Below are 15,620 nucleotides of genomic sequence, written 5' to 3'. Positions count from 1 at the left end.
TTATCATAACCACCCAGTACCTAGTTTTACCTCTTCAGGGTAGTTTTTGTTTTTCCTTTTGTTTATTTTTGCGTTAATCCTTTTTGTTTTTACTCTGCGTTTGGGTCATTCTGATTCTCTGCTCAACCTGTGCTCAACCTGTGTCACTGCATTGCTTTTTTCTTCAAACATATTAATTGCAGAAATGAACGTGCTAAATTTCCCAGCCCTGATATTATAGATATAAAAAAGTTTAATTTTTATTAGCAAGTAGTGCTAATTTCAAGTAAGAAATTAATTATAGAAATACGTAATTGTGTATTGAACAGGAGTGAATGATCATTGTGAAATACTACTAGTGAAAATGCTGTTACAGATATCAGTATTTATGAAAGTTGAAATTCACATTTTTATATAACAAAAGGGGCATTTCCACAAGTAATGTCATTTTTTATATTTCAAGAATCAACATTTAAATTGTGCAAATGTAATAACTGATATCAATAATAAGAATTTTCACAAGTAAATTGTTGATGTGTATAAATATAATGAATGTCCTGCACTGAAAGGGCTTGTGGGGAACACATGTGCTGTGTTTTGTCTCTTATTTTTACAAGTCTGTCTCTTTACAAGTCTATCTCTCTGTCTTTCTCTCTCAGATGGTGATCCCAGCAGACCCAGAGGAGATGAATGAATTTCAGTCTCAATGTATAAGTCAGTGTCAGTATGTGGTTGATATCACATTTCCTGTAGCTTACATCCTTCTGCCTAGTAAAGAGGCCTTCCAGAGCATCTATAACAGGTATCACACACACACACTCACTGTCATCTTATCAGTTTATCTCTGGACATCAGTTAGTTTTACTTTTTAGAATTAAATCATCCATGTATGTCAAGCTTTAACAAAGTCTAATAGAATCCTTTTGTATGTGTTGTATCCTCCCTCTCTTTCTCTACAGGATTAATAATGATCTGTTGATGTGGGAGCCTCCTCCACCACCTCAGTCTCCTCCTGCTCCTCCCTCCTCTCTGCAAGGTGCTCGTAGTCCCTCCCGCCAGCACAGACATGTAGAGGATGAGTTTTACCTCTGTAAATCTGCCGTCAGACTGGGTCGGTCATCTTCGTCCTTTCCCTATTTCAAATTATGATGCATTCAAATGTTTTGGTTTCCATTTCATAATCTTTTGTGTCTCTCCTCATTCTAGATTCTGACTCTGAAGAGGAGGAGCCTCAGTTTTACTCAGCTAACCAATCAAAAAGAAGGAAACCGTCAGAGTCTCAGTCTAGCCATGCCCTCAGCCTGCTCTGTTTAACTGTGCTCATAGGCAAAGGTCGCCTCCAAGCCATGACAGACAGCAAGGTAAACAATTTTATATATGTCAGATGCACAGGTAGTTGTCTAAACCTACTGGGCATTATTGCCTGCCGCACGTCCGCCAGTGCCTTCAGTCGTTCAGCAACGGGGTCATCAGCCACCCATAATAGATGTCCCTGAACATCTCCTGGTGGTGGGGCAGTGGTCAGGGATGTCTCTCTGCCACCACCAGCAGCTGGACACTGGATCCTTTCTATTGCTTCCAGTTCTTGCATTCCCATCAAGATCTTCCTCCTTTATAGGTCATATCATGCAGCCATGGTTTGATTACTCACCGAGCACTTTGTTAGGAACAAGTATTCAACTACTTATTTATGCGATTATGTAATCCGCCAATCATGTGGCAGCAGTGCAATTCATAAAATCATGCATGCAAAGGTCTGAAGCTTAAGTTAATGTTCACATCAACCATCAGAATGAGAAAATATAAAAACATGATCTCATTGATTTTGACCGTGGCATGATTGGTGGTGCCAGGCGGACTGGTTTGAGTATTTCCTTAACTGCTGATCTCCTGGGATTTTCACACACAACAGTCTCTAAAAACAAAAAAACAGTAAGTGACAGTTTTGCAGACAGAAATGCCTTGTTCATGAGAGAGGTCAGAGGAGAACAGCCAGACTGGTTCGAGCTGACAGAAAGGCTACGGTAACTCAGATAACCACTCTGTACAATTGTGGTGAGAAGAATATCATCTCAGAATGCACAACATGTCGATCCTTGAGGTGGATGTGCTACAACATTAGAAGACTATGTCAGGTTCCACTTCTGTCAGCAAAGAACAGAAAGCTGAGTCTGCAGTGGGCACAGGATCACCAAAAGACAGGACAGTAAAAGACTGGGAAAACATAGCCTGGTCTGATGAATCTTGATTTCTGCTGAGGCACACAGATGGTAGGGTCAGATTTTGGACCCAACCTGCCTTGTCAACAGTCCAGGCTGGTGGCAATGGTGTAATGGTGTGGGTGGGGAATGTCATAAGTAAATGTCATCTTAGGCTGGTTACATTGTTCTTCATTGGCCTTCCCAGTCAACGGATTTGAATCCAATAGAACATCTGTGGGATGTGGTAGCGAATCGCTATCTGGGTGTAATGTTCCCAGACACATCGAATATGTACTGCCCTATGTTATTCATTAAATAAAATAATAATAATTATAATAATAATAAACACAAGTAATCACGTCCCTGGACCATAAGTAATATTTCTACCATTAGAGAAATTCAAGCTTGAAGTACCACCTTTTAATCCCATTTCAGCAGAGGGCAGGAAGCAAGACTCTAGCTGTATGGGCAACACGCAGCTATTGTGTCCATCTGTGCACAAAAGCATCCGTCTGACGCATGTGTACATAGATGCATCCCTAAAAAAGCCCTTTATAGTAAATCTGTTTCAGATGCACGCAGCTAATTGAATTCAATTGCAAAATGGATTTCTGTAGACTGCAGGCCAATGATAGGCTTATGTGCAATAATATGGAAATGAACCATATATTGCATTCTAAAGTCAGTTTAATCAGCATATCCTCCATTGTCGTCAACTAAAATATGTTGTTTTGTTTTACTAAAATTATATGACATTTTAGTCTGAGTAAAATGTGCTGAAATGAATGAATATGACATGACGAAATATTGACTACGTTTTAGTGTACATTTAAAAAAAAAAAAATGAACATCGGACAGTTAAGACCTTCTTTTCATTTTGTGTAGAATGAGGCTGGATGTAAAGTGGAACACTATCATGGAGAACTTATTTTGGACTTGGAAGGGGGGAAGATTTTTAGTGTGGCACAACATCAGAACAATCCCAATCTCAACTTCCTGACCATAGAGAGCAAAAGAGTGGAGCTCTTCCATAAAGGTAAGCTATAAACAAAGGGTTTTCAAATGTTAAACACTCATGTCTGGGTGAATGTCAAAGAATTTATCTAGGTCATATTTTCACCCCATAATAATTATGACGATAATAATAAAATTATCTGATTATATAAAAGGAAATGAAAGATTGTGCTTAGATTTCATGTGAAGTGTAAAGCTAATGCCAATGTCATATTTACATGGTGAAGTACTGAATATCCTGTCCTAAAATGCTAAATTATCTTGTTTTCTCTACAGCGGAGGTCCCGGACTCCCCTATCCCTGTCAGACTTGAAATGCCTAGCTTCACTCCCCCGGGGCATTTGGACCCTACCATTTACCCCACAGAAGTGGGGGTGAGCAGCATCAGTGGCAGAGAAACAGACATTCAAATGCTGTCTGCTGCCATCAAAATCACATTAGACCTTGAGAGGAATGTCAAGGTTTGTGTACTGTTACTATGGTTTTTTTTTTAACTGCCTCGCCGTTGTGACAGAAATATTCACCTCCTTTTGTCTTCAGGAGTTTCTGGTTGCGCTGCGACTCCATGGTGCTACTTTACGACATCACATGGCATTGACCAATCATAGCTGGCATGAACAGGTACCTGTTGGCAGTCACATTAGATGGAATACTTGAAGCTTGTCAGAACTGGCTAATGTGTGTCTTTCTGCATTCTATATATTCAGATAGTTGATTTCCTTGATGTCATCGACGATGATATATTGGGCTACACCCCGCCTGCCGTCATCACCGTTTTACACACTCACCTGGCCACCTGTGCAGTTGACTATAGGTGTTATTATACCCCTGAGTGTATGATACTGTTCCACAAATGTCCCTTTATTCATTCTCACTCTGTTTGTTCTTTTCTTTGTCCCCTCCAGACCACTCTATCTTCCTTTGCGACTTCTGTTTACAGCCGAGTCCTTCTCTCTGTCCAGTAACATCATTGTGGACACTGCAACCTTTCACCTCAGGTAAAGATGGCTGATTTGAAACTTTGTGCTCAGATTTATGGGTGTGTTGATTGGATCTAACTGCTCTGAAATTCCCTTTTAGGTTTATCTTGGATGACTCTGCATTGTACCTGTCTGATAAATGTGAAAGTGATACAGTGGATCTGAGACGAGGTACAGATAAAAGATTTGGTCATTTATCATCAAATGACAAGCTTCTGGTTAGAAGTGGAAATGAACAATAATATGTTCACACAATGGACAAAAATGTGAAGTGTACACTGAAAAACAAAAAAAACAATTTGTACATTAACGTATGACGTCATAACGTATGAAAATAAGTCACTTCTACTCACATACTTCTACAGACGTATTTATAAAATTTTTAGCTTTACTAAATTAGCATTATTGTGTATAACACAAAATATAAATTAGAAGGTGAACTTGGAGTGATACATAAAGTAAATTTAATCTTTTTTAGTTCCTTGAACTTATTTAGCTTAAAAAATCTTTACAATTAAGATATAAAGTACTACTACTAACTCAAATGATCAAATACAGAACTGAGGTTGTGGGGAATACCCATAAGCCCTTGCGCTTGGATAATTTCAGCAAGTATTTTTGGTCAAAAGTAACTTTAATTAGTGGTTATTAAGGACACTTTTTAGTATTAATGATGTTGTTTTACTGTAATTAGTTGTTTTTTGTAAAGTCACCATTAGGGTGATTTAATGTTATTTTTTGTGAAGTTGAATTTTATTTTATTTGTTGATTTTATCCATGTGATTTTTTCAAGTGAATGTGCATAACTGAAGTGCAGCTTTATCTTGAAGTTAAATGACTGACCTCATTCATTATTTTCTTTTTAGCCAATAAAATTAAGTAGGAACAATAATATAAATATTCATTTGAAATGACGTGCTGTTAGTTGTTAAATCTTGATAAAGTTGAATGAACTGATTAGTTTGTGTATATCTAACAAAGGTTTTCTATTTATGGACTTAAAATGACCATAAGTTGAATTTACTTAAAGCGTGATGCAAAAATGCTACATAAATATTTTTTAAGTAAATCCAACAAATACAGTAATTATTTTCAGTGTATTTTTTACATCAAAAAGACTCATCTGTAAAAACAGTCATTGTGTTTATAGAGCAAGCAAGTTATTTTTAATGACTTGCCTAAGTTGTACTGAAAACTAACTGGTATTGAAAGAATATTGCGGGTTAAATACAAATAAAAGGGTTAGTTCATGAAATGAGATGACAATTCTGTCAACACTTTACCTCAAGTCGTTTCTAACTTGTATGATGTTCCTTCTTCCGTGGAAAACAAAATGTTTTGCATGTTTGAGATGTTTGGCAGAATTAGAATTGGATCTGTTTTACAGATGTTTTTTAACTGATATTGAAACATTTCTGGTTAATTATTTAATGATTAATGTTAACTTAAATGTTAGTGTGGTCACCGTATGCTAGAGCTTTTAACTAAATCCACTTGTGCCAAACTCCTGACATTATATTAACATACTTTATACTGTAACTTTTACCTGTATTTCATTTTTGCCAGTAATAATCATCCACGTTATCACAACTCTAGAAAACAGTGTAATCTCCTTGTGATAAGACGCAGCAGCTAATAGGCTAATGCTAATATGTGCTTATGCTATTATGTTTCTGTTGTTGTTGTTGTCAGGGCTGGACTGGTAATCTTTTGGACCAGTTGCTATGTAAAATCCTGGGCCGATTTCTCTTTCCAGTCCAGCCCTGGTTGTTGTCTAATTATATATTTATTTCGTGTAGGTCAAAAAGGCATAAAGAGAACAATTATTTCTTATTGGTTCTGCATATCGGGTATCGGACATGAAAACAAAAAAAACTTTTACAATGTTTGCTTCAGATTTTCATCTTTTTTTCAATACAATGAAATTGAAGGGGGACTGAGGCTGTCAGTTAGTAAATGATGACTTTTCATACCAAATGTACATTTTTGGGTAAACTAACATTGTGAGCTCTATGAACAGTACCTGTGGCATGCTATAAATGACCACAGGAAATACTTGAAAAATTAAGCAGCAAAGCAGCTTTGCGCATTAATAGGAAACGTGCAAAGGTGTGTGTATAATGCGTAGAAATAGGAAATGACGGAAGAACTGCAGTTAGCATGAAACAGAATGCAACAACTTGGATGATGTTTTTTGATTGGTCATTTTAGGTGCGGTAACATTTACCTTTACACAGTGAAATTCCGCGGCCAAAAATCCAGTCACATTAATGGAAATCCACGCAATCGTGATTTTTGCACATGGGACTTCTTGTGGCAAATAATTTCCCCCATGGATTTCCCGTGGAGTTGAAGTTTGGTGAACTAACTGTCAAATTCGCCATGTTGACCAATAGAAAGTTGCTTGGTTTGTCAGTGACCTCTGTGTGGGCAGTGCTTCGTAAACCGCTGCACTGAATATTCACATATATTATTAGATGTGATATAATTGTAGATTTGAGTTAGATTTGAGCATCGAAAGGGTCATGACATGCCTTTTTTTATTATTTTAATATGTTCCTTAAGGGGTTCACTTATAATATTAGTAAAAAAAATTGCACAAAAAATCTGTCATATATTTGTAAAACATGATCATTTTCCACACCTATTCTGACCTTCTGTCTGAAACCCTTGGTTTTGGTGCTGTTTCTCCTTTAAGATTTTTGTGTTTTGAAATGCCCACTGTTGTGATTGGCTCTCTGCTCTTTACTCTCCTGCCATCTCACTGCTCACCACTACTGGGCAGGGCTACTGAAGTGATGAGGTCAAGTTGTTGTGTTGGTGGTCAGATGCAAATGTGTTCCACAGTGTGACATCATAATGTGGAGGAAGTAGAGAACGAGTTGTTTGGCAGCTCTGTTTCAACAAATGCTCTTTTTGCAGTGAAGAAGAAGTTTTGAGTCTTGAAACTTACAGTATATTTTTATAGTACAATGACGTCTTGCATGTTAAAAGATCAAGGAAAAATGTATTCCTCATGGTATGACCCCTTTAAAAAGAGTTTTTTTGGCAGTTAGTTTTTTTTATGGTTTCACACACGCTCAATGTCTGGCCGCACCTTATTAGTCCGCAGAATTTCGCAGCGCAAAGTTAAATGTGACTGCGCCTTTAAGATGACGCAAACATTCCTGTAACGTCAGCAGAGCATATTACATCATCTTATTTCATTACACTATTAACTATAGGAATATGTGTTGTTGATTGAATGCCTATTAAACTTTCTCATTGCAAGCCATTATTATCCAGACCACTGCTAGAATGTGGTGATGTGGTACATGTTACTTTTCTCAGCGCAGACAGCGATGGAAAGGATGGGCCAATGACTGTTGTTTGTGGTTACTGGATTGGGCATTTTATTGAATCATTTTCTAGAAATTGCAAAGGTGGATGCCTTTTTGTATCTCAGGTGCCATGTTTTAGAATTAATAGATTTAAACTCGCATACTTTATCAAGTACAGATGGTCCCCAGTAAGTCCAAAAACGTCTCAAAAGCACCGTAATTAGCTGACATACTGCCGCTCAACGGTAGACTATACTAGCATTTTCCAATGGCTTTTAACACTGCTTATCTAATCAGAAATCTCTTTTATAACTTGTATTTAACCCAGAATATTGCTTTTTTTATTATTAGAAAAATACTGTATGTCAGACAGGGTAACATAAATAAAGAAAAGTGTGGTTAAATGATGGGTCGCCTGTAATCAAATTTTTATTCTGTCTCAGACTATGTGTGCGTGTTAGACATTGACCTGTTGAAACTAGCCATTACGACATGGAAAGGAACAGACTCGAGTAAACTGGTAAGTGTCACGCTGGTTTCAAAACACCAGCATGTAGAAATCTCGTGTATCCTTATGTTTGTTTTGCTATTATTACTCTCCCTGTTTTTGAATAGCCATCTGTCCTTCTGTAACATATTTCCAGACTCAGCCGCTGTTTGAGCTTCGTTGTTCCAATAATGTTGTTCACGTGCACACCTGTGCCGACTCGTGCGCTGCTCTGGTTAACATGCTGCAGTACCTGGTTTCCCAGGGTGACCTACACCCTCCACCTCACCATACGTCCCCCACGGAGATCGCTGGACAGAAACTCCTGGTGAGATTTGCCTTTTAAACCTGTAGTAACGTTGATTTTCTCCTGAACATTTCTTGTGTTTGTAGCTGACTCTGAAACTCTGTTTCTTTCAGCTGTCAGAGAGCCCCGCCTCCCTTCCATCCTGCCCACCTGCAGAGACAGCAGAGATTAACCAATATGACCTCACAGATGCCTTGATAGACACTGAGAGAATCCTACAGGAAGAGGCCCAAGACTCTGGTGAGACTTTAGCAATTGTTTGTAAAGACAGAGTGGTGTTTGTTAAGGCAAGCATCATATTATTATTGCTCATACTTACTGTTAGGGAAAGGGGTGGGAAATTAAAATAATAAGATTAGAAATAATACGAGTTTCTCATATACCTTTTTTACATAAGGCAAGGCAAGTATATAGTACTAGGGATGCACCGATACCACTTTCTCTCTTCTGATCTGATTCCGTGATCTGAAATCTCAGTATTGACCTATACCGATCCGATACCAGTGTTGTTTTTTTCACAATCAGTTTAGAATATCTATACCTCATTGTGTGGAACTAACTGGGGTACTCTTTCATATGTAATGAAACAAAGACTATTAAGAAATACTTTGTGAACTAGTCTGCTGGATAATGCAGTAGCAAAATGAACAGTAATTCCTGTCTAACGGCCGTTTCACATCGCAAGCTTGAGTGAAATGTGAGCTTAGCGTCAGCTTAACTACAGCATAACTGCAGCTGCAGGCTCAACAGGACTTTCACACTGGATGCATTTTTAAAGTGTTTAAAGTGTACAAAATATACTGTGATTTCTATGTTACTATGGTGAGCATTTATTTGAATAAAGACCATAACTTATAAAATGGTTATCAGGAGTGGGTCATTGATAAGTATTACAAACTTGATCTTCGTGAAATCTTATTTACATGAGGAGGAGGACCACATTTGCATCTAAATGGTAAACAATAGGGCACTTTGTGCTTCTCCACCTCCACAATTGGTCTTGTATCATCCATTGTTGAACACAAATGAGGTAAGTTCTGAATTTACTGACGTCACAGTTTGTCACTTGCATATGTTTACAAGTGAATCAAACTCGGCTGTGAATAGAATCCTTTATTTTGGTCACACATTATACACACAGTTGTTTGCATATGTACAGTGAAATGTATTAGTTTTCACATATCCCAGCTAAGCTGGGGTCAGAGTGCTGGGTCAGCCATGATCCGGCGCCCTTGGAGCAGATTGGGTAAAGGGCCTTGCTCAAGGGCCCAACAGTGGCATCATGGCAGTGTTGGGGCTTGAACCCCTGACCTTCAGGTCAGTAACCCACAGCCTTGACCAGGCTCATAAGTTGTAGTATGATAAACCGTACTTCTGATTAAGATCTATAATACAAATTATTTTAAATTGTTAACTCTCCTGGAAATTCTTTGCTTGTGATGTGAAACATCAGTCTTCAGTAGAAAATAAGCCAGTTTTCTTTGCAATTTTTTTTTACGTGTATCTGGACTTTTAGATATCAGTCCACTTATCATTCACACAGTAATTTCTTTGAAAAACAGTCAACTTACAAATTGTTTTAATTTATAAACAAATAATAATTATAATAATAATAAATTATTATTGTTGTTATTAGAATTTTTTTAATACAACAGTAATACATTTCAGTCGTGCACCTTTACCTTTAAACACTCTGGCTTTTATTTTGACGGTTGGAACCTGTAAGTGTCTGTATGTAGGCTAGTTTGCAATGGCTTAATTAGCTTCTTATTCATAGTGCTCACATGTGAAAATAACCGCAAGCTCTGAGCGATGAAAATAGCCGCAAGTATGTGTGTCAACAGAGCAGTGCCCTTTACTTATGCGCTGTGCATGCATTCTGTATATATTTACTTATTAAACACATCCTTTTGCTATTCACAAAGCTATTGCATGTCTTCAAGTGGCTTTGAATAAAATACATGAGTCATATGGACTCATGTAGCTTTTATGGTTCTATTATGTCATTTTTGGAGCTTGACTGTAACAAACATGACTAACACACTATCAGATTTGGATCTGGCTCATCAGACTGATCTGTCTAAAAATGTCCGTATCGGAGCCAATACTGATCCAGTTATCAGAGCGGTGCATCCCTAAATAGCACATTTCATACAAAATGGTAATTCAAGGTGCTTTACAAGTCCATTTTAAATAAGAAAAGATCACAAATTATTAATTGCTGGACAAGCAAAATAACTGAACTGAACATATTATGACAAATATGACGGGTTTCAATCAAAACTCCTCTATAGCATGCAAAGAACAGCTAACCCTTTTTCTAGCCCTACTTAGGGAATTGTTGAAATTTGCAACATGTAAATGGATTATTATATATTGGCAATGACAAATTATGATTAATGACAATTTATCCCCCCTCTGTATTTGTCGAGCAGAGACTCCCTCCATCCGGCGAGCATCACCGGTCTCGGTCTATCTGTTCCCTGGAGAAGCCCCTAAGCTCCACCCCTCTGTTCTAGAAGGGGAGGAGTCTGATCTTGATGGGCTGGTGAGCACCGCTATGGAGGCTCATGCAGATATGTCAGAGGAAGTTTCAGAGGCGTCCTCTGACAATGATGACTTCTGCATCCTAGAGGCTCCTGGCATGGGCATCCCGGTGTGTACCTTCATTTCTTACTTAATATTTTCTCTTTTCTGTAAGTGACATTTATTTATCTATATTAATTAGCTTTTTGTTTTTGCATCCCATAATGAGTTATTCTCTCTCTCTCTCTGACAGCCCAGAGACGGTGAGCCTGTGGTGACTGTGCTCTCTCAGGGTCTTATAAAAGTTTGGGATGGGTACTACTCTCGCCCGCGGGGCAGTTCAGACCTGTTGCGTGCCCCATCCCGGTTCCCAGTGCCTCAGAACAGAGTGGTGCTCCGAGAAGTGTCCATCGTCTGGCACCTGTATGGGGGCAAAGACTTTGGTGGCAAACCAAGCTCTGCCCACACACAACACTGCCAAAAGTAAGTCAAGCAGAACCAACGGTGATCTGAAAACTCATGCTTCGTTATGGTCAAGTATTAATGTATAGGTATTTCGCCAAACATCATTACATATCTCGGGTATTTAACGACCCAAAAGAAAAAACTTTTCAAAGCATTTTCAAGGCAATTACAAAATAATAGAATAGAATATATTCTGTTGTATTTACATTTTTTTTTTTATTTTCCATTTATCAAAGAGATAATGTAACAAAAGATAGAACTGGATTCATTACCTCTATAAGCTACACGCACACACACACACACACACACACACATATATATATATATATATATATTCTCTCAGGCACTGCTTAAGTCTAAATAGACGTATAACTTACAGAATTTCAGTAGTACACCTAAATGTCATATCATATTTTACCTGTGTCTTACTTGCTATAGTTTACTTCCACATTGCTTTCTTATCAAATGTCAAATGTAAATCAAGTCAGTCACTGTGACAACAGAGCTACCCTAAGTGACTATCATTTTTGTCACTGTAAATAATATATTTTAGTTGATGATGATGTGCAAAATATTTGTCAATCTGTAACAGACCAAGCTAAATTAAATCTTCAAACATTTACCAAAAATATATCATATCAAATATAGCATATCAAACATATAGAAAATCCATTCTACAACAGAAATACTGTACAACTGTCTTTGTTGTGAAAACCTGAGCTCCATAAGTAATAGCATAATTTACTGTAGTTTTAGCTACTCTTTAAAAGTTACCCTACCCATGCTTTTTTCCATTATTAGCCCATTTATTATATTGCATTGCATGTGTATAGGGTTGGGAACCGGTTCCATTCTTTAAAAAAAATCGGAATCGTATGATCTTCGTGACTTTCAGTTCCGTTAACGGTTCCCTGCGTGCAATTTTCCAACAATGCGGCTGGAACACCATCCTGAAATACTCTGACAGTGTTTCCAGCAGCACATTTCTGCAGCAGCACTGCCCTCTACTGACTCTACAGTGTAAAACACACTTCCGGTATAGTCCGATTCTGAAAGAACCATTCTAATGAGCCGGTTCTTTTGAATCTATAGTGCGAAACATACAGCGATTCCATTTATAGTTCAGTATACAAGTAATCTTCTACTGATGTGCAAGTTATGAATGTCCAACTCTAAATAAGAACTGTTGAAATGTCACAAGTCTGAATTACAACATTAGACAACATAACACAGTCTGAACTGTCTCTGGAACTGTTACTGTTTGTTTAATGATGACCTGCTGTGTCTCTATTAAATCAAGCAGTGCAGTTACTGACTGGTTGCTCATATGACAGTGTATAATTTAATATACACAAGTTTTGTTGTAATAAGTGGAATTTTATAAAATAATAAATTAATTAATGAGATATGCCATCACATTTATTATTGGTTTAAATTGTTCTATTTAAAATATAGTAAGGATCTATTATTGGATTGTATGTCTCTAAAGTCAGCAAACAAGAATTGTATTAAATATATTTCTGATTTGTTATATATGCACTGTAGAAATCTGAATAAAATGTTATTTGGTAACAGACAACAGAGGGTAGTAAATATAATAAGAATTGCATTTCTCATTTCCAAATAATTATTTAAAAAAAAAAAGGTACTAAAATAATTACAGGAACCATTAAGGAACTGGAATCTTTAAATCCCTTACGATATCCAGCCCTAAGTGTGTAGCATGTTATTTACGGAAACTGTTTTCACAATGCAAGTTGTGCTATGCAAATTAAGCATATTATGACTAGCGTGTAATTTAGTTCAAATTGTCCATGAGAACTTGACACTACACATAATAATAATAATAATAATAATTATTATTATTATTATTATTATCATCATCATTATAAAAAAAAAATAAAAAATTATTGTTGCACTCTGATCTGTGTCTTGGCTAGAACATTTCTAATAAAATTGAAGCACTTTTCATGTTATCATCTTCTTAAGATGAATCGCTTTTGTTGTATCCTTCCTCATTTTGTAAATTGCTTCAGATAAAATAATTTTGGATTGTCGGTGGATGATTTGTCTGACCCGGTGTGAATGGCGCCATAGGAATGCATTGTACCTATACTAAAAGCTTGTTCAGAGCAAACCGAAACCACACAGAAAAAATTAGCTTTGTGTGAAAAGGCCTTAAAACTTGCTCACGTCAAAGTGAAGCTAATTTGTGAGTTGATATTTTGTTTTCAATAAATCGGTCTGAATGACATCAAAATGATTTGTTAAACACCAGTTGTGAAGATCATGTAAACTCACTGGTCAAAAAGTGTGGGAGCTCTGGATAGACAGATTGAATGTTTGTGTCTCTTAGGGTTCGTTCAGCTGCTCCTGGAGCACGTGGTTCTCCCTCTCGCTCAGCGGGACCCTCGCGGCCCCAGAACTCTTGGCGTTGGGTTGGAGGAAGTGGGAGGCAGCACACACTGCTCATGGAGATACAACTGACCAAGGTGATGTGTGTGTGTGTATGTGTGTGTGTGGTGGTCTAAGCACATAACTGGTAATCTGGTAATCAGAAGGATGCTGGTTCGAGCCCCACAGCCACCACCATTGTGTCCTTGAGCAAGACACTTAACTCCAGGTTGCTCCAGGGGGATTGTCCCTGTAATAAATGCACTGTAAGTCACTTTGGATAAAAGCGTCTGCCAAATGCATAAATGTAAATGTAATGTAAATGTGTGTGTGTGTGTGTGTGTGTGTGTGTGTGTGTGTGTGTGTGTGTGTGTCCATACTGTTTAGGAGATTTAAGCTATGCAAGCTCGATTGCATGCGCCGTTGTGTTCCGAAATATGTTGAGAGCAACTACTAATGCTTCGTTACAAGGTTTTGACTGCTAGATTTTAATCACTTGTATTGTAACTGTTTCTTCAGGTCAGCTTCCAGCATGAGACATACCCAGTGGTGGCGCCCCCTACTGTGCCGGGGCAGGATTCTGAGGGGATGGGTCTTGGAGAGCAGCCTGTTTCCCGTCAGGTGTTTATCGTCCAGGAACTTGAGGTGCGAGATCGACTGGCCTCCTCTCAAATCAACAAGTTCCTATATCTGCACACCAGCGAGAGCATGCCACGCAGAGCCCACTCCAACATGGTGAATTATCAAGAGCAGGATTCAAAAGTTTGGTTGTGATTATGGTGGTATTGTTGACCATTCTCTTTAACTCTGTTTGTGTTCTCATCCATCCTGCATGCTGCTGTAGCTGACCATAAAAGCTCTACAGGTGATGCCTGAATCAGGTCTAGGCGGACCAGAGTGCTGTCTGAGAGTCAGTCTCTTACCACTGCGACTCAATATAGACCAGGTACATGTTGTAAACTATTTATACAACAGTCCTCAAACCTGATTGAATGAGCAACATTCAAAGAGTGCTGATATACAGTCCAACAGCACTGGGATGCTTCACTATTTGCATCTCTCCACTTGTTTGTGTTTGTGGACTTCCAAATAGTGGTGGTGATTTAGATTATTTGTTCATTTGAATTTAGTTCACTGATTTGTTCAGTACCCATTTCTATAGTTTGCATCTTTACTCCACCAGGTGGCGGCAAAATATGAGCGATATGATATTTTTGAATAAAAGTAAAGAGAATATTTTTTTGCATTACAGCAATGTGAATTTTTCATATATTCTTTGAAAGGATTTTCTAAGAATGCATCAGTGTATATATACAGTGAGGAAAATAAGTATTTGAACACCCTGCTATTTTGCAAGTTCTCCCACTTGGAAATCATGGAGGGGTCTGAAATTGTCATCGTAGGTGCATGTCCACTGTGAGAAACATAATCTAAAAAAAAAAATCCAGAAATCACAATGTATGATTTTTTAACTATTTATTTGTATGATACAGCTGCAAATAAGTATTTGAACACCTGAGAAAATCAGTGTTAATATTTGGTACAGTAGCCTTTGTTTGCAATTACAGAGGTCAAACGTTTCCTGTAGTTTTTCACCAGGTTTGCACACACTGCAGGAGGGATTTTGGCCCACTCCTCCACACAGATCTTCTCTAGATCAGTCAGGTTTCTGGGCTGTCGCTGAGAAACATGGAGTTTGAGCTCCCTCCAAAGATTCTCTATTGGGTTTAGGTCTGGAGACTGGCTAGGCCACGCCAGAACCTTGATATGCTTCTTACAGAGCCACTCCTTGGTTATCCTGGCTGTGTGCTTCGGGTCATTGTCATGTTGGAAGACCCAGCCTCGACCCATCTTCAATGCTCTAACTGAGGGAAGGAGGTTGTTTCCCAAAATCTCGCAATCCATGGCCCCGGTCATCCTCTCCTTAATACAGTGCAGTCAGCCCTG

At 38.0% G+C, this 15,620-nt stretch overlaps 1 protein-coding gene across 1 annotated transcript in view; it reads left to right on the top strand.

Annotated features, from left to right (window-relative positions):
- atg2a (autophagy related 2A) overlaps positions 1-15,620 on the top strand; it is a 42,460-nt gene that overhangs the window by 17,458 nt on the left and 9,382 nt on the right. The window contains exons 18-34 of the mRNA XM_052154973.1: positions 639-781; positions 939-1,090; positions 1,186-1,340; positions 3,066-3,216; positions 3,471-3,655; positions 3,735-3,815; positions 3,902-4,008; positions 4,100-4,192; positions 4,275-4,345; positions 7,938-8,014; positions 8,139-8,309; positions 8,402-8,528; positions 10,724-10,944; positions 11,068-11,297; positions 13,636-13,771; positions 14,193-14,408; positions 14,518-14,619. Of these exons, the coding sequence (XP_052010933.1) occupies positions 639-781; positions 939-1,090; positions 1,186-1,340; positions 3,066-3,216; positions 3,471-3,655; positions 3,735-3,815; positions 3,902-4,008; positions 4,100-4,192; positions 4,275-4,345; positions 7,938-8,014; positions 8,139-8,309; positions 8,402-8,528; positions 10,724-10,944; positions 11,068-11,297; positions 13,636-13,771; positions 14,193-14,408; positions 14,518-14,619 (2,418 nt within the window). The remainder of the gene's footprint in view (positions 1-638; positions 782-938; positions 1,091-1,185; positions 1,341-3,065; positions 3,217-3,470; positions 3,656-3,734; positions 3,816-3,901; positions 4,009-4,099; positions 4,193-4,274; positions 4,346-7,937; positions 8,015-8,138; positions 8,310-8,401; positions 8,529-10,723; positions 10,945-11,067; positions 11,298-13,635; positions 13,772-14,192; positions 14,409-14,517; positions 14,620-15,620) is intronic.

This window comes from Xyrauchen texanus, chromosome 23, assembly GCF_025860055.1.
Source record: "Xyrauchen texanus isolate HMW12.3.18 chromosome 23, RBS_HiC_50CHRs, whole genome shotgun sequence".
In the NCBI taxonomy this organism is placed as follows: domain Eukaryota; kingdom Metazoa; phylum Chordata; class Actinopteri; order Cypriniformes; family Catostomidae; genus Xyrauchen; species Xyrauchen texanus.
The sequence above is the reverse complement of the archived record's forward strand: the minus strand, read 5'-3'. Positions and strand labels throughout refer to the sequence as shown.